General features: G+C 54.0%; 1 protein-coding gene across 1 annotated transcript in view; it reads right to left on the minus strand.

The window, feature by feature from the left end:
- Nucleotides 1-18,564, minus strand: part of FAM107A (family with sequence similarity 107 member A) — a 68,118-nt gene extending 49,554 nt beyond the window's left edge. The window contains exon 1 of the mRNA XM_004477750.5: nucleotides 17,956-18,564. Coding sequence (XP_004477807.1) covers nucleotides 17,956-17,979 — 24 coding nt within the window. The 5' untranslated portion in view covers nucleotides 17,980-18,564. The remainder of the gene's footprint in view (nucleotides 1-17,955) is intronic.
- Nucleotides 18,565-18,983: the final 419 nt, after the last annotated feature.

The raw sequence follows: 18,983 nt of genomic DNA on the forward strand, positions 1-18,983 counted from the left end.
TTGTTGGATGGTGCCTGGCACATAATAATTAAATGGGAAACTATTATTTCCTTGGGATGAAGTTGTTTCTTCACCTTGTGACTCCAGGTTGCCACACTGCTCTGTATGAAAATGAAGAAGAGGAGACAAGTTGCGTTCTGAAGATTGTGTTTTCCATAGCAGAGGTTCTTGACTCTGGGAAGTGAACTCCCTTGAGGGTCTGACAAAGCCTTGTTTCTTCTCCTTAGAAAATCTGTATCCTGGGGTTTTCCTGGCAGTAGAAAGAATCAGTAAATGTGAAGATAGATCAATAGTGACTCCACAGGCTGAAGAATACAGGGGAAAAAGAACGGGGAAAAATGACCAGACCCTCAGAAAAATGTGGGACACCACTGGGTGCACTCATATATGTAAAAGGAGTACAAGAAAGAGAGGAGAGAGAAAGGAGAAGAAAAAGTATTCAAATAATAATGGCCAGAAACGCTCCAAATTTATTGAAAAACAATAACCTACACATCCAGGAAGGTCAATGAACTCAAGTAGGATAAATGCAAAGAGATCCACAGACACATCATTGTGAAAATCCTGAAAGTCAAAGACAAGGAGGAAATCTTAAAAGCAGTAAGAGAAAAATGACATGTCACTTATAAGGTAACCCCACCGGGGTACAATACATGTAATTAAGTGGACAGAGAAAAAGATCAAAGGCTAATTTCTCAGCAGAAACAATGGAGGCCAGAAGGCAGTGGGATGACATATTCAAAGTGCTAAAAGCAAAACAGTCAGCCAACAAATCTATATCTAGCAAAGCCATTGTTCAAAATGAAGATGGAATACAGGCTCACAGATAAAGAAAAACGGAGAGAATTTGTTGTGAGCAGATCTACCTTACAAGAAATACTAAAGGAAATTCTTTACTTTGAAAGCAAGTGACACAAGATGGTAATTCAAATCCACATGAACAAAAAAAGAGCACTGGTAAAGGTCATTTTAGAATTTAGAATTTAGAAATATAATAGATAATATTTAGGGTATTTTTTTCTCCTTTCTTAAACTGATTTGAAAAGCAATTGTGTAAAGTAATCTGTATGTAATGCATTTGGGGCTATAAGACATGGAAATGTAACAAGTATGTAACATATTTGCCAGTCATAGCACAAAAGAGGACGGCGGAAGCAAAGCTGCAAATGGGCTAAGGAAATGACAACAGATGGTAAAGTAATAATTATAATTATGTATTGTTGAGTTTGTAACATTAATAGATACAAATGTGTGTAACAGTAATGCCACGAAAAGGGGGAAAGGGTGTAGAGCTATAAAGGAGTCCTATTTCTGTCTATTGCTGGAATCAAGCTAGTATAAACCTGAAGATGACTCTGGTAAGTTAAGGTGTACATGGAAAACCCTAGACCAACCACCCTCCCCAAAAAACTGAAAAAATGCAGTGAAAAAAGTCATTAATGAAATGAAAATGCTACATTAGAAAATATTCACTCAACGTAAAAGAAAGTCATAAAGGAGAAATAGAGGAACAAAGAGACTTGAAACATTGAAAACAAAAATCTGCCCATCCTCACACCTGCATAGAATTCAACACCCAACTTCACAGAAGCCCACACATAAGCCTAAAAGTGGAATTTATCCCAAGGAAATAATAAAGAATGTGCACCAAAATTTATCTCACAGGATGTGGATGGAAAAAAAATCTTAATATCCAAAAATTTGTGATTAGGGGAACAAACTGCAGCATGACCATAGTAGTGGAATACTATGTACCTATGAAAAATGTATTGCCATGAAAGGTTGTCCATGAGCTATTGAACGTATAAAGGAAGTTCTGTTTGGAGTAATGAAAATATTCTAAAATTGATTGTAGTGATGAGCACACAACTCTGTGATTATACTGAGAGCTATTGATTGTACCCCTTGTATGGATTGTATGGTGTGTGAATATATTCCAATAACATTACTTAAAAAAGAGAAGTCCTAACAAGGTCTCACGTACAATACATGCAGTGAAGTGGACAGGAAAGTCTGCAAGGATTTGTACCACGGTGTTAATAGCGTTTATGCCTGGCAGAAGGGATGATGGGTGATTTTACTTATTTTTCTTTTCTTATCATTAAAAATTTTTTTCTACAAATAAGCTTGTATTATTTGGGTGATAAAAATGTGTTGGGTGAGAAGGAATGAGAAACTATTAAAAAAGATAATAGGAGGAAAGTTTGCTTTTTTAAAATAATAAAAATGAAGGGTTGTAGGAAATTTGGAAAACAAAAAGGAAAAAGCCAATCCCCCATAATGCCCCTCTCCTCATGCTTCTTGCCATTCGTCTTTATGGACTGTTTGGAGTCTGGCTTATTTTAACAGTGCCAGCAGCCACGTGGAATCCATTCTCTCTGAGGAAGCTAGTCCCTCTTCCGACGACTGGTGGGGTACAGCTGACTGTTTCCACGGCTCTCCCCATGCCCCAGTTACCACCTCCACTCCTGGGCCTTCGTTCCCATCCCTCTGGAAGGAAGCGTATTGCTGATGTTGGCAGATTCATATCGCCAGCCACGACTCTGCCCTGAATTCCAGCCCCATGGAGTCCACTGCCTCCTTGGCCAGATGAAAATAACAACAAAAATAGTAGCCCTGTCCTGAGCTCTTACTACACTGTGCTCAGCAGGTTCTGTCAACAGCCCATTGTAAGGGTGAGGAAGCTGAGGATGAGAGGTCAATGGCCAAGGTCACAAAGCAAGTAGGGGAGCCAGGCGTCCGCCTGAGGTTTGCCTGACCCGTGGACCAGGCTTTTAATGCTACGCTAGAAATGACAACAGCCAGTTGACCCCAGGGGCTGACCTCAGACCTCCCACGCCAAGCTCCCTGGACTGGCTCCCCAGGCCGTGCCAACCTCTGACCCCTGCTGCCCTCTCTCCAGGACCACTCATCCTTCCCTCCCAGCCCCACCCCGGCCTCTACCGCCTGCTCAGACCTTGCCGAGCTGCTTGTCGTTGCCTGAGTGGCGGCAAGTCCTCCCTCCTCTGGCCTTCTGGCAGGCGTGTCCCTCCACCTGCCAGGCTCTCCTCCAGGACTCTGGAGGAGTCAATGGCACCTCCCCGGGGAAGCCTTCTCTGATGCCCCTTCCTTAGGGGCGGGCACCCTTGTCTGTGTGCCATGTGCCCTGGACTTTCCATGTCATAATGGCGACCGCACTCTGTGATCCCTGCCTTTCCTTTCTCCCCTTTTCCATATCGTGAGTTCCAGGAGGGCAGGGACTGCTTCCTGCTGTATCTCTAGCCCCTAGCTCAGGACCTGGCTTGTAGGAAGTGCTTGGTCAGTAAGTGGAGCATGAAGGAAAGGCTTTAGGGTAGCTCACTCTTAGCCTTTAGATGGGTTTGTGGAAAGTGGACTTGGCCCAGTGGTTAGGGCGTCTGCCTACCACATGGGAGGTCTGTGGTTCAAACCCCGGGCCTCCTTGACCCGTGTGGAGCTGGCCCATGCGCAGTGCTGATGCGCGCAAGGAGTGCCCTGCCACGCAGGGGTGTCCCCCGCTTAGAGGAGCCCCATGCACAAGGAGTGCACCCCGTAAGGAGAGTTGCCCCACGCGAAAGGAAGTGCAGCCTGCACAGGAAAGGTGCCGCACACACGGAGAGCTGACAAAGATGACACAACAAAAAGAAACACAGATTCCCGGTGCCACTGAAAAGGATAGAAGCAGTCACAGAAGAACACACAGTGAATGGACACAGAGAGCAGACAACTGCGGGGGGGGGGGGGGGGGGAGGGGGGAGGGGGGAGGGGAGAGAAATAAATAAAAAATAAATCTTAAAAAAAAAAAAAGATAGGTTTGTATATTATGCCATGGAGCCAAACCAGGTCCTTCATCTCCCTAAGAGGATTATTTTGAGTTCCGAATATTGGCATTGTGGCACAATGGGAGATCCGCTGACATTTAATTGGAACAATTTTTGCACTGTGAGATTGTCCTCAGCATTTAAGGATATTTAGTAATCCTGGCCCCCTGGTGCCCAGCGCCAGTGTAACTGAAAATTTTTGGATTTACTGGGGATTGAACCCAGGACCTCATACATGTGACGCAGATGCTCAGCCACCGAGCTATACCTGCTCCCCACGAATCTCTCTTTTTAATGGAGACAAATCAGGCTGCAACCTCAGAGTTTTGCCAGGTACCATATCTAGCCAGAAATTAATGACAATGTTTATTTTACCTTTCATTCATTTTTATGCATTTATGGCAAGAAGTACTGGTTTTCTCTTTAGGGTAGTGGTGGAAAGATTTCATTTAAAAATAAATTTATTTACGCTAAACAGTGAGTTGACTTTTTAAAAATTTAAATAAGAGCACGATGGCACGAGGAGAGGGCACATATGGCAAAGAGGGTATGTGTCTGCTGAAATCTGGGAAAGCCCAGTAGTGATCATGAGTGTGCTGGGGCCTGTGGTCTATTCCACCTGGTCAGCCTTGTCCTCCATTGGGAAGGAGGCTGGACTCTTCTGGGGCCACCCAGGGTCATTGGGAAGAAAGGGCCTTTACCAGCCTGCGAGGAGCATGTGGGGGTTTCCCTGCTTCCTAGAGGAGACGGCCCAACCCGGCCTTCGGAGGAGCGTGGCTCCCCCGGGCTGCCAAGTCACTGGCCTGGGCTGGTGGAACCTACGCAGGGAGGAGGCAGCAAGCAGGACGCTTCAGCCCTGGTGGCCTGCCCAAGCTCTCCATGTCACACCTGCCCCAGGCAGCTTCTGGCTCTGCTCCTGCAGGGCCATGACTCCCTGGGGTTGGGGTGGGGGGTGGGAGGCTGGCCAGCTCAGCGACCAGGAGGCTCCTGGCTGCAGGCAATGCCAGTGGGTCGGAATGGACCAGAGCCGGTCACCCCGGGATGTCGCTCCCTCTCTACAGAATTGGCCTACCTGAGCCTGGGCGGGGCATCCTTGGAAAGACTGCCACTGGAACTTTCCACTGACTCCTGCCTGATTCTGGAAACCAGAGGAGAGGGACCTGTGGCCAATTCAGGCCCGAGGCCATTAGCTGCCTGGGACAGACTCACAGAGAGGAGATGTCTATAGCGCAAGGGTTAAAAATAATTCTAGCTCCACCAGGTACTGGCTATGGGACTTTGGAATCTTGCTTAGGATTTTTTTTGGCATCTGTGTTCATGAGTGCATTGGCCTGTAATTTACTTTTCTTTCACTGTTCTTGTTTACTTTTGATATAAAAGTTATTTTATTAGCATTTAATGTGGTGGGAATTATTTCCTCATTTTCTATTGTCTAGAAGACCGTGCCTAAAACTGAAATGATAAATTCCTTTAAAGACTGATAGAAGTCACCTATAAAACTGCCTGGGTCTAATGGTTTCTTTGTGGGAAGATTAATTCATGATTCAAATTCTTTAAATGTTATTAACTAGTCAGATTTTCTATTTCTCCTTAAACCAATTTTGTTCAATGATATTTTCCAGATGTTTCTAGAAAGTTTAAAACTTTACAGGTGTAAAGTCTGCAACATTATTCTCTACCATCTTTTTAAAAGATCGAAGTTTTGGCCATATTGATCTTCATTGTCATGTTTATTTTCCACTTTTTTAGTTTCTGCTCTTTTTTTAAAAATGAAACTAATTTTTTAAGAGCAGTTTTAGATTTACCAAAAAAAAAATCATGCAGAAAGTACAGAGAGTTCCTATCGACCCCCTCTCTATTCTTTTGCTTATTTGCTCATTATTTCTACATTCTTTGGATTGGTTCTGTTTTCTTTCACCATATTCTTAACATCGACATTTAGCTTATTACATTTCAACCTTTTTTTCTAATATATACATTTACTGCTATAAATTCTCCTTAAATACTGCTTTAGCTGTATCCCACAAATGTCAATATATAGTATTTTCATTATCAATATGGTCTAGAGGTTTTCTTGATGTCTTTTTTGATCAATTTAGAAGTCTTTTACATTTTCCATGATAGCTGGTTTTTTTGTGTGTGTGGGATTGTTTGCTGATTATGTCGTAGACACACCTCTGGTATATATGATACTGATATTCTGGTATCTGGATTTATTTTATAACCTAGAATGTGGTCAACATTTGTAAATCCTCCATCCATGACTGAAAAAAAAGAAGGATATCTCCCATTTTTGGGTAAAGATTTAAGATATATCTATTAAACCAAGGTTTTTTTTTAAAAGCAAAAATCACAATGCGGGACAACTATACCTCCACCAGCTCCACAAACATTTAAAAACCTGAAGAGTATAAAATGTTGGTAGGGATGTGGGGCAACTGAACACTGAACACGCTGCCAGCGGGAATGTAATGTGCAGTTTGGCTTTATCTATTAAAGGTGAGGATGGACCTACTCTCACACTCAGAAATCCCATTTCGAGATACATACCTATGAGACAGGTGGGCTCTCGGAGACATACAGAGCCACATCTGTGTAATGGCAAGTGTTTCGGAATAACCCAAATCGTCTCTCCACCGACAACAGTGTGGCTAGGTAACTTGTGGTCGATTTAGACAATGGAACACTATCGGCCTTGAAAATGCCTTACACACAGCAACGTGGAGGAGTCTCAGGAACGTAAGAGTAAAAGGAAGAAGCAAATTGTAGGGCAAGACACAGTGTGATCCTATTTAGGCCAAGTGGAAAAGCATGTGAATCTGAACAATGCAGACTTCGGGGCTTCTTTGCCAGTATCTGGGGAGTGCTGACCTCTGAGAGGGCAGGGAAGGGACAGAGGTGGGGCAGTGGCCACGGGTGCTCCCAGGTAACCAGGCCAGGGCCTTCAGCCGAGGGGCTGGGCACGTGGGTGTTTGCTGCCTCGTTCTTCTCCATACCGTATGTAGACGTATGTTTTCCAAATGTACCCTTTTGTAGCCAATTATATTTAATGAAAATCATTTAAAAATATTTGCAATTATGATAAGAAAATATGAAGGTTAACCCATCCAAAATCATCTCCGAGGACGATTGTGACAAACATCAGGCAAGGACCAGTTCACGCTGTGCTCTGTCCCCAGGAAACCCAAATCCAGTTACGCAAAAAACCAAGTGGGGGTGTTGGGAGAAAGCCAGTAACTGACCTCCCCTGGGGCTTCCTGGGGACCAGGGCTGAGGCTGGGGGTTCTTGGGAAAGTCCTGCCTGACAGAGTTACCAGGCCTTCGTATTAGCAGGGTGAGCGTTCCTGGCTTCTGGAGACGGGATGTGGAGGCCCCCAGAGCAGGCCCAGGTGGGGCTACCCAGGCGGGGGCCGGGGCGGGCAGGGCTGTGGAGGCCTCTTCTCAGTGACGTGATTTCCTGAGGGCACAAGTACACAGGCCCTGCAGGCCTAAGAGTTTCTTCTCGATCACTGGAACTTAAGTTCCAATTCAAGCCCGTAACCTGGCAGAAACTTCATCTTCATCGTGAAGCCAACCAGTCTGCAGCATTCGTTACAGCAGCCCTGGCGGACCAAGACCGCAGCTCTAAATTAGTTAATCCATTCATCCCATCGTGTCAGACCTGCGCTTAGACGCTGAGCACCTAGAGTGAGTGACGGGTTAAGTCCCTGCCCTCACGGAGCCGACACGCTGGATGGAGAAGCCAGATATGAAGCAATTAAAGAAATAACCGAGGAAGGTAATGTCAGGCTGTCCCACGTTCTGGGAAGGAACTGCGGGGCTGGGGGCCACGATAGGGTGCACTTTGGGGGAGTCACGGAAGGTCCCCCTTTAAGCTGAGAACTGAAGGAGCAGGGAAGAGTGTACCAGGCTGAGGGGACGGCAAAGGCCATGAGGCAAAAAGCTGGGGGAAACTTGGGGAGCCCAGCATTGCTGGCAGAGCGAGAGCTGGCCCTGCAAGAGGGGCGCTGTGGCCAGCTCGCTGCGAGCGCGTGTAGACTGTGTTGTAACTGCTGTAGAGCGAGGGTCTGAGCCTGGATCCTCAGTGTGGGAAACAACGGCAGGTAGACAGGGGCTAAGGCACCTTGAGGCGCCTGCGGAGCAGCCTGCAGAGGACGGAGGGGTCTGTGCCACGGTAACGTAAAAGGCCCAGGGCCTACGTGGAGTGTCCACCCAGTCCAGGGGCCCAGTGGGGCCAGCCTCGCCCCACCGCGCAGGGCCGTGATCACCCAGTCCCCGAGGGGCCTCCCCAGACACCGGCCCCTTAGGGTGACTGGAATCTCCATAGACGTTTGCCACTTTGCACACCCCCAAGTGACCCCCGGAGGGTCCCCAAAATTCAGGCAGGTGAGCAAAAGCCTCTTGATGATCCCGCAAAACAGCAGCCCCCGCCTGCTTCTGGCCGAGTTCCTGAAGGTCCTGAGAAGATGTTCCCTGCGGGACACCCCAGAGCCCACCCTGACTTTTCTTGGGAGCAAGATGTCACCAAGACCAAGGCAAAGTCGTCCTGCTTCCCCGGCCCGGCTTGGTTGGCTTTTTTTTGGTCCCTTCTTAGATTTTCGATGGCAAAAGAAAGTTCCAGCTTCTCTCCCTTTCCCCCCACCCCAGGCCCCGGGATCTGATCTCTCATTAAACAAAGCCCCTTGTTCGCTTCAGCGGCGGAGACACAGTGTTCTGAAAGCTGATCTCCGGGGCGCGGCCAGGGCGCTGCGCCTTTGGGTTTCTGCCCGCCTGCTCGCTGGGTTGGGATCTGGCCCCTCCTGCTCCACTTCCAAGCCCTTTCAAGATGGAAATTAAACTCTTCTGAATATTAAGGCCCCTCTCCAGCACCCCTCCCAGAGGGACTGGGCCATGGCTCGCTGTTAACTCTCTCCAGCAAGGTAAAGATTTAGTCTAGTTGGCGATTAGCCGTTTCAATCTCGACGCTGGTAAAACAAGTCACCGAGAACGGGCCCTATGGAGCCAGGCGCGTCTGGGTTCGAGGCCCAGCTCTGGCACTTGCTGGCTGTGTGAGCTCTGCGTCTGGGGGTTGCCTTTGTGAAACCAGGACATCCAGACCCTCTTGTCAGGGTTTGTGGTGAGGATTTTGAGGGCTAAGAGTGGGAGTCCAGCTACTAGAAGACAATCGCCATTTTTACCTTCTAGGAGAGCCCATTTCACAGATGAGAAGGGCAGGGGCTGAGAGGAATCTTGGTTCCTTGGGCCTCTGACCCACTGTGGGGTGCGTTCAGTCTAGCTCAAGGGTGCAGGGCCAAGGCTGGGCGGTGCTGTTCAAGTTCTCTGCAGGACACTGGCTTTTAGTGCCCGCGGGAAGGACCCGAATGCCACCTTGCATTTGCACAGCGTGAGCTCGTGGACGCCTTCACTGCTGTGAAACGTGGACGCGCACCTGGGGCTGCCAAGCGGGCTGATGGCATGGCAGGTGCGAGACCCTGGCCCTGCCCCCGGGGCAGCTGGGCCTCCGGGGATGATTGTTCTCTGCCACCCGCCGTCACCACGGCCCCATTTTAGCCCCAGACAGGGGGAGGCACTGCTCCAACAGGACCGGACACGTGGAGCCTAGAGAGGGACACTGTCTCCAGGGCCACTCAGGGCCTCTGAGGGAAAGCGTAATTTCCTGTTAGTGGACAGGGAAGACTGGACTGAGAGGAGCTGGATAAAAGAAGGGAAAGGAATTAAAATCATTTCCTTTTCTCTACCGTACAAGAGAGGAGATTTGCTCCCAGAGGCCTGAGGACGGGCTGACGGCAGCCATCTGAGCTCCTTCACCCCTTTTCCTCCCGAGGCACCCAAACATCTGAGATTGGAGAAGAGACCCCAGGGCCCCGGCCCAGATTGGGAAGGACAGGCCTGGGGGCGCGTCGTCCTGCTCCCGGGGTTCTTGCTCTTTGTGTCTTTCTCCCTAACAGTCTCTCTCTCAGTGCTATTTTGAATACTTGAGCAAAATAAAGGAGAGAGAGAAAAAAGAATATTCTTCCTGATCAAAGAAACCTGAGGCAGGTACCCTGGGTTTTTGATGGCGTGCGCGGGGGGCAGGGTAGGTGGAGAGAACAGGTGTTCAGGGGCCCCTTGAACCAGCCCTGTGGCAATCCCTAGCCCCAGAGCTAGGAATTGGGAAACCCCACTAAGTTCCTGACGAGGAGCTGTGAAGTCAAGACGTCCTTTCGGTTCCGGCGACACGCTGCCACCTCTCAGGCCGCCAGGCCTTGGCAGAGGCTGGTCCCCTGCCGGGAAACTTCTTCCTCGCCGGTGTGCCAGCCAACCCTTGTTCCTGCTGCAGATCTCGGCTCGGGCATCTGAGCCATCTCTGACCACCGTGCTCACTTTGCTTCCCCCTCTGTGCGCCGGGGTCCTCTGAGCTTCCCTGTCACAGCCTTTACTGGTGACTTATTTCCTTCCCGCTGGGCCGTGTGCCCTGAGGGCAATGCCCAAGTCCCCTGCGCTGCTTTATCTCCAGTGCCCGGAACCCAGCACCCAGGAGGTGCCCAGTCAACGCTTGTTGGGCTGAATGATGACAACCAAGGATGGATTTTCACCTTCAGTCAGGAAGTCATACAGATGGAAAGTGTGTGTGTGTGTGTGTGTGTGTGTGTGTGTGTGTGGTGGGGGTGAAGGATCTGGGTGTCAAAGCATTCCCACTGTTGGAGAGGAAGGAGAGACAGAGGAGCGCCGCCAGCCTATGGCCCCTCCCACCCCGTGTCCCAGGATGCAGAGGAGGGTACCCTGGCAGACACGAGCTCACCCAAAGCCTGGAGGGGGCCTCCTTCCGTGAACTCCACGTTGAAGCCCACTCTCAAGTTAGTTGCCCGGGAACTCTCCCTCCTTCCCACCCTCTCTTCCTTCCTCAATTTATCCAACAACTACTACGTGCTAGATATTGGGACTCAATGGTGAGTGAAAATCAGTCGCCTTCCCCCAGGGCTGGACCACATACCTAAAGCACAGCCGTGGTCAGCACGGTGGAGGGACCAGAGGGCTCTGAAAGGACTCTGGGGTTTACCCTCGTCTGGGAGAGTCAGGAGAGTGTGGGTGCCACGGGGTCCCTGAGGGAACTTGCCCCTCCTGATCTCTTCTGCCCCCCGCCCCCAGCAGCCCCAGATCAACACCCGTGGCCTAGCTATGCAAACACAGCTCTGGAGGAGCTCCCGGGTCCCTCCACCAGATCTAAGTGCTTGGCTGGGTGTGGACACTGGGGAGCCGTTCAGGGAAGGCTTCCTGGAAGAATCGGCATCCTTTCTTTCTGTTTTGCTTTCTCTGCCCCGTCAAGCTGGGCTCTCAGCCACGGATGGACAGGAAAAGTTTAGTCTCGGAAGAGGGAGTTGCGGGGCCGAAGACGATGGCACCGTGAAATTACGAAGCGGCGTCCCGGCCCCAGGGCACACCTGCCCAGCACTGGGCATGCACCGGGGGGGGCAGAGGTGGGCCGAATTCCTGCCCCCCCACCCGCCAGCTGCCTTTGCACATCTGTATGCGGCAGCCCCGGGCCAAGTCCCCGAAACCAGCTCGAGGAAGGCCAAGGGCAGGCCGAGGAGAGGGACGGCCCCTCGGGAGGCCACCGTGCCCTTTCCCTGCCTCCAAGGTCACCGTCTGCCTTCAAGTGCCCCTTTCAGCTGCCAGGGCACCCTCTCCCCAACCCCACTCCTGCCCCCATGGAAGAAAGTTCAACTCTAAGTTTTTCTAACTCTTTCAAGGGCCTCGAGCCAGGCTGTTGCAAGGGTGGAGTGGATAGGCTGGGGGAGACGGTCCGTTGAGCATGTTTCCCAAATTGCCCAGACCTGGGAGGAAAACATTCAGGGGCTTTCAAACCCCCGGTGAGGGGGGGGGGGGGACACAAATGGAGTCAAAAGAGGGGTCTGGAGCTGATGACACAGTCCAGGCCGGGGGGGCTCACAGTCCAGCCTGTGCGCTAGCCTGATCCCAGAGCCCTGGGGAGTGGGGACACATGGGGTCCCCTTGACTGGCACCGAGGGCAGGGCGGGCCCCCGGGCATTTGAACAGGGCGTTGTGTGCAGATGGCCCCAGCTCCGTTTAGTGCTGGTGGTTGCTGTCTTGAGGTTCTTAATATGTTTTGAACAAGGGCCCACGTTTTCATTTTGCTTTGCTTCCTGCTGAGGACAAAGCAGCCAGGTCAGTGTCCTGAACCTCATCTTGGCTCCAGTCGAAAGGTCCAGAAAACCCCTTCTCATCAGAGGATTGGAGCGTGTCATTTTTACCATGGCCGGGCAGGGCCACTGTGCATCATTTACTCCAACCAGTTAGTAGCCAGATGGGGAAACCGAGGTCCAGAGAGGGGAAGGAACGCACCCGAGTTGCTCCCGGCACTTTCTCATTTAATCCTTATGCCCACAGTACCAAAGGAGGTATAATTTTTATCCCCATTTTAGAGGAAACCAAGTCTTGACTGTCACCCAGGGAGTGTGTGCCACAGCCTCGACCTGACCTCAGGCCTCTTCCTTGGTCCTGGCATTTTCCAGAGACCCTGACCTGGCAGCGTGGGTCTTGGCTTCTCACCTAACGGGTCGCCTGGGCCTGGTGAGGGCGGCGTGGCTGGGTGTGACCCGGGGCACACGCTGACGTCACCGTGTCCTTGCTGGTGGCCCCTGAGCGTCAGCTCATGCCTGGCCTGTAACATGGGATGAGAACAGCGGCCCCGCGGGGCATTTGTGGGGACTGTAAGGGGAAAAGGAGGCAGGGCGCCTGGCTCTGACGGTGCGGACCTCAGGAGGCTCCCGGGGAGACCCCCCACCCGAGGGGCCCGGCGGGGGCAGCTCTGGGCTCCCCCCCGCTGGGCTGTGGTGGGGCCTTGAGGTTCACGTGAGCCAGCGCCCAGCGTGGCACCCGGCGCAGGGCCGAGGTTCGGTCCCTGGCCTCCTCCTCTCCTCCTCCTCTTCCCTCACTCTTGGGGTACCTGTCAGGCGTGGTGTCACAACTCAGTCCACACCTGGTTCCTGAACGCTGAAGAGAGCGGGGCGGGCTGGGCTGGGCCTGAGCTCAGGCAAGGTGGGCTGTGGCTGGGGAAGGGCGGGCATTCCAGGCCTGCAGGCAGGGGCTGGGCAGGGGCCCGAGGGATGCTGGGGGGACCGGCTCCGGCTCCGCGAGGAGGCTGCTGGGCCCCCACAAACTCCTCCACTTGTCCTCAGAGGAGGCCTCTGCTCGCAGCCCAGGAGTCCTTTGGGAGGCTGAGAATTGGGTCCTTGGCCCCAGCTCCCCTCAGAGAGCGTCAGAAGCGGCCGGCGGTGGCGGGCAACGCGGGGTGACGGGGGGCGCGGGCGTCGCGGGCGTCCTAACGAGGTCTAGGCGCTGCTGAGCTGGCAGCCCGGCACCCTGGAGCCCTCCGTGCTCCGCGCCGCGCGGGCGCCAGGCAGCCCCATCCATCATCGGCGCGGATAACTGTTTGGGGAGCGCACAGGGCCCCGCCAGAGGTGTGTCTTTCGGGCGCCATCAGAACGAACACTCCCTTTCAAGCCATCTATCAAATTTAGCTGCAGCTCCTATGTGCGTGCTTTTCTCTTTTGTTTCATTAAAAGGCAGCTTTCTTGTAATGAAGACAAATGCAAAGCGGTGAGCATCTTGGCCAACACACACGGTCAGCACTGGGGACGCGTGCTGCGGAAGTGAGAAACCTGAGCGGTGCTGAGTTTGGAGAAGTGTTTTAGAGAAAGCCTCCTGCCCACGCCTCTCAGGGCTTACAGCCGGGCCTGGGGACAGGGCCGCCGCCCTCCCTGCTGACGTCCCTCTGGCAGTGTCTCCGCGTCAGTGACAGTATCGCCCGCCGTTCCCTGAGGGCTCTGGGCCAGCAGCCTCGCCCATCCTGGTGGAAGGTAAAATCCCTGTCCCATGTGACAGATGAGGAAACTGAGGCTTGGAGAGGTCAAGCAAGTTGCCCTGATAGGGGGCCCAGCTGTGAGTGGAACCTGGTTCGGCCTGCTCAAGGCCCCGCCCTTGTCAATGCCGGCAGCGGAGCGCACTGGTGTAGACGGCAGGCTCCTTAGACTGGTTCAGATCTGGGCTCCACCACTGACTAGCCTCTTGCTTAACCTCTGTGGGCCTCAGTATTTTTTGGTGTGATAAAAATTCCCTCCTCTAAAAGCTGTTTGAGGCGTCATGGAGAATGGGCACCAACGGCGCAATGCGTGCGAGCTGTAATGAGTGGTGTTTTCTTTTTGGTATCGGGGTGTGCCCCATTTAGAGTGGAAGTGGGGCCACGCCCTGTGTTGCTGGACTTGGAAGCTGTGGGCCAGTCTCGTCCTGGGCGAGGGGTGTCAGTCGCTGACCAGGGGCTGAGGACAGAGAGCCCAGACCCCGCTGGCCTCCATGAGCCTGCAGCTGGGGCCTGAGCTCAAGGGGGCTGCTTTTCCTGGCCCGTCGCTGCCCAAGGACCAGTGATCTCGCTGCCTACTGGAGGGGCTTGAAACGAGGCTCAAGGATGTGTTGGCTGCCCTCATCTCTCTAACAGCAAAGCAGGTCCACCTGGCCAACGTTTGCCGCTTCTTGAATGCCCCAGTGTTAGGGGCATTGCTTCCATGTTTCAAAGAGACTTTCATTTGATCCTTGCAAAAGTCTTGATAGTAGCCAGCGACCCCACTTTATGAATTAGGAAAACAGTCCAAGGGAAGTTTGTAGCTTGCGGAAGAGTCCGTGGAGAGAAACAACGATTCCATCTTTTGACTCCTGGTCCAGCGCTTTTCCTGCCACGCTCTTGAACTTCCCATTCCCTGGTTGGAAACACCACCACCTCTTCCGCCGGGAGTGGGGGACAACACTGTAATTAAACGTCCAGCATTCTCTCCTGAGTAGCAGCCGTGCCGCTGGGGGATGACCTCCTGCTCCAAAGGTGGGCTCTGTCGGCCTGAGCCAATCGTGATCCCGCCGCCCACTTGGCCAGTGAAGGTGTAGGTGGCCCGGCAGAGCTGACGCCCTGGCATTCCGCAGGGGATCAGGACTGCTTCAGCGCTGCGCACGTGGCCCACCGCGAGACCATGACGTTCAAGGGGAAAAGTCCCGCGGGCAACACTGAGCCACTGGACTTCCACGCTGGGAACCCGGTACATTTCCTTATTGTTTAAACCAGCTCAGGGCGGGTCTTCTGTTCCTCGCAAGGGACAGGGTCCTACTGAGACATCAGCCTTCCTGGGCTTTCCTCTAGCTGGATCCGCACCTCTGCTCTGCCTGCCGCTGCCTCCACTGCAGCTAGAGGTGGTCCTAGAGCACTTGCCCGCACTGCGCCTGTCTCCCGTCACACGCGCCGCTCCTGATTGCATGTCAGTCTCCAAAGCAAAGGGGAAGGGCTGGCGGGCGGGGACCGAGTCTTTCCACTCTGGGCTCCCAGCACAGCGCCTGGCCCCAGGCTGCAGGTGCCCAGCTCGTATTTCTCTATGGGGGGCTGGGATGGGAGCAAAGGACAATGCAGTGGACAGTCACCTACCCGGAGAGAGGACCCTCTGAGGGGTGGGTGCGCTCCCACCCTTCGCGCTGCTCTCCCCTGTGCTCTGGGGTTTGTATGGGGGCCACCGGGCAGGGTGGGAAGTCAGGGTGCTGGCTCCCTGGCCCTGGGCAAGCCCTTCCTCTCTCGGGGCCTCGGTCTCCCCAGCTGTACCACGCGGGCAGGGTTGGGGGGTTCTCTGAGGACCATGGGGTGACTGTTCTAGGACAAGCCCGTGGGAGAGTCAATGAATGGGTGCTGGGGCATCATGCCAGACCTGACATAGACATACCCGGGGGCCGGCTGGGCTTTGCCTCCAGAAAGAGAGAGGGAGGTGGGATCCCCACATGGGGACCCCCAGAAGGGCCCTGACTGCTGGCGATCACATCGCAGCCCTCGCTCTGGGCTGTCTCCATGACAGGCTGGCTCCGGGAGGTCTTGTCTCTGAGCCTCGGTTTCCCATCTGGCTCTTGGGTGTGATAATGATGCTGGGTCGTGATGCTCAGAGGGGCTGTAGAGTGGAGAGGGTTGGCTGAGCGCCTACCGTGCCCAGCCTTAGGCATAATTGCATTTCGCTTTACAGAGACAACCTGCGGAGGATTATCACCCCAGTTTGTGCAGGCAGAACCTGAAGCTCAGAAAGGAGTGCCGACTCGCCCAAGGCCACGGAAAGCGTGTGGGAGAACTGACTCAGGCCTGTGTGAAACCCACGTCCCCAGCCACTGTGCCTGCTGCCTCCTCCCTGAGGGCAAGGGAAGGCACTGGGTGCAGGGGTGGCACGTGCCTTGCAGCCCGAGTGCTAGGTCTGACTGATTGCTGGGGGAGGCTGGGTATGCTGTGTTGAGAAGGATTCTGAGGCTGTGTCTGGGCTTCCCGGGAAAGAGTGCAGGGACTGAGTTGTGATGTCCGTAGCGGATGAGGGAATAAGTGGTGGTACCTGTGCTACATATTGGCCATTCCTGGGTTAGACCTTATTAGGGTCTTTTCCAGGCCTGGTAAGTCCTGCTCCAAGGTAAGCCTGTCCCCACCTTCACATTCAGCCCAGGTAGGATCTAGAGGCTGAGCTCATTCTCAGGCCCTGGGAGAATGCCAGCGGAGGTGGGGTTGGGCGGGGCCAGGGCTCAAGGCTGGTCTGGAAGAGGCAGCTCTGGGCCTCCAGGCCGGTGTGAGATAAACTCCCTGAAGCGTGTCTTAGGGCCTGGGTGCCTCACGCTGACCCCTGCAGGGAGGAGTGAGCATTGCAGGAAAACTCCAGGACAGTAAGCTTTAGGGATAATGCCTGGGGGTTGTTGAGGGGAGGCTGGAGGTCACCTTGTCCAACACTCTCATGTTCCAGATGGGAAATGGAGGCCTGTAGAGTGTCCTCCCTGCGCTCGACAACATGTTTTACTTTAAATCTGAAAAATAGGGGATGGGCTAGGCTAGCAGAAAGTTTTGAGTCATGCAGAACCGGCCACAGTCCCACTTTTTCCTCCCACTTGCTGCATGACCCTGGCTAAGAAGTTACTTCTGGCCCCTGAGCTCAGTCCCCTCATCTTTAACATGGGCGTCCTAGGTCATCCTGGAGCTGTCTGCAGGTCCCAGCCCCCCATTCGCTGGGGCTTTCTTGGGATCCAGCAGCACGTTAAGCCCTTAGAGTCATCTCCTGACCCTCCTGCGAGGCAGGTCGCAGTCACTCCTGATAGGTGAGAGGCTGAGGTCTAGGGGAGGTAAGGTGCCTCACCCCGGCAGGCAGGGACGGGAGCTCGGACCCTGGCAGCGTGACCCCACTGCGGGGATTACAGTGCCTGGGCCTCGAGTGGGAAGTACAGAATCCCCGGAGAGCTGGTGAGGAAACGCAGATTCTCAGGCCTCACCCAGGGACGCCGACCCCCTCGTGGAAAAGCCCCCTCCCAACACCCCACCATGTCACACAGGTGAGGGGGGCCACAGGCCACGTTTTCAGGACCACTGCTCAGGCTGTGCTGTCTGTGAACCCCCAGCTGAGAGCCCCGCCTTAGAAGGTGATGGATATAATGTAATACTAACAGAGCGGCGCTTAGGTACAGCCCCCTCCGTGCCAGGCTCGACCTTAACCGCGTCACTGAGTCCTCACAACAGCCCTTGGAAGTAGGTGCTGTAATTGTCCCTGTTTTACAGATGAGGAAACGAGTTACAGAAAGCTTAAAGAACACCTCCTTCCCCTGGTAACAGCTGGTAACCCAGGAGACAGCTCACCTAGAGCCACCGCTACTTTAAATCATCTTTCTCCTGCATCCACCGCTCCACAGCCCCTGGGGCGTGGTCGTGGCAGGTGGCCCTGGAGCCAGCCTTCCGGACTTGGGGAAGCAGGGAGAGTGTGCGTTATAAATACCAGGGAGCTGGAAATGACAAAAAATGTTGAGAAATGACAAGGTTACCATTTTTAATGGTAATTAAAATGACCATTTTAAGGGGAGCTGGAGTGATTGGGCAGCCCCCAGGTCTGGTGTGGAGATGGGGAGGTGAGCAGCCGGCTTTGCCCAGAGCCCCGGCTGGGTTTCCAGGTGCAGATTTCAGCTGCGAGCTCTGTGAGGAGGGGGGTGGGCACGGAGGCTCCAGGGTGGGGGTGGCTGGGGGTGACTGGTGTACCCTCCTGGCATATGCAATCCCCCTCCCCAGGGCCCAGGACCCCAACAGGCCCCTCGGGGCTCCTACCTTCTTCCCCTGGGCTGCTCCCATGGCACGAGGTGGGCACCGGGCCTGGGTGGGCTGCGGGGGTCCTGCTGCCGGCACTGCTCTCAGGAGCCGGGGCCCGAGGGGCTCCCTGGGCCAGGGCCCCCCGTCCTCCCGCGGCTCATTCTCTTCAGGCACAAAGACGGCTTTCACAGCTGCTCGGAAACCGGGAGCACCGCGGGCAGGCTCAGGGTGGCAGATCCCGACAGCGGGGCAGGTGTCCCCAGGCGGCCTACACACTCTCCGGGGCCCCTGCCACGCTCAGAAAGGGAAACCAAGGCAGCCGGGGCCAGGGAGGAGCAGAGCAGTCCGAGCAAGCTGCCGGCAGCTCGGGCGTGGCAGGTGGCCTCCGGCTGGCCGGGCGGGAGGACTTGGCCTTCTTGCAGGCTGGACACTGCAGACAGGGCCAGGGAGCAGAGGCTGCGGGCGGCCGGGCGCGGGAGTCGGGGCGGGCGTGCTTGGGGGTGTAACTTCGGGCTGTACAGCCTCATTTATCAGAGATCCTTGAAGACACTCAGGGTCCAGCGCCCTCCCAGAGCAGAATCGCCTCGAGCAGCCTCCGTCTTTCCACGGGCCGCAGCCGGGTGGGGAGGGCCGGAGGCGGCTGACCTGGGCTCAGGCCAGGAAAATATCTGGAAGGCTGGATTCCAGGCTGCCGGCCAAGTTCTCAAAGCCCTTCCCAGCCCTCCTTCCTTGCCACCCCCTTCCTTTTCCTTGGTGCCAGGCGGGGCAGCAATTAAGGCTGGAGTCGCTCTTGGGCTTGGGTCCCTGCTCTGCCCCTCACTGCGGTGTGACCTTGGGAACACAATTTGACCTTGTTGAGCCAGTTTCCTCATCTGTGTGTGTGCAGGGTCAGATAATCCTTCATTCCTCTCATGTGCAGCCAGTCACCATTCTGCTAAAGCATCAACCACACCAGGGCACTTGCTGGGGTATAATCTTCCTCTGGTTTCCTTTTGCCAATAGAAAGAAATCTCCTGCTTCCACGAGGCCCAGCCCTTTCCGTCTGG

Source organism: Dasypus novemcinctus, chromosome 26, assembly GCF_030445035.2.
Source record: "Dasypus novemcinctus isolate mDasNov1 chromosome 26, mDasNov1.1.hap2, whole genome shotgun sequence".
Taxonomy (NCBI): domain Eukaryota; kingdom Metazoa; phylum Chordata; class Mammalia; order Cingulata; family Dasypodidae; genus Dasypus; species Dasypus novemcinctus.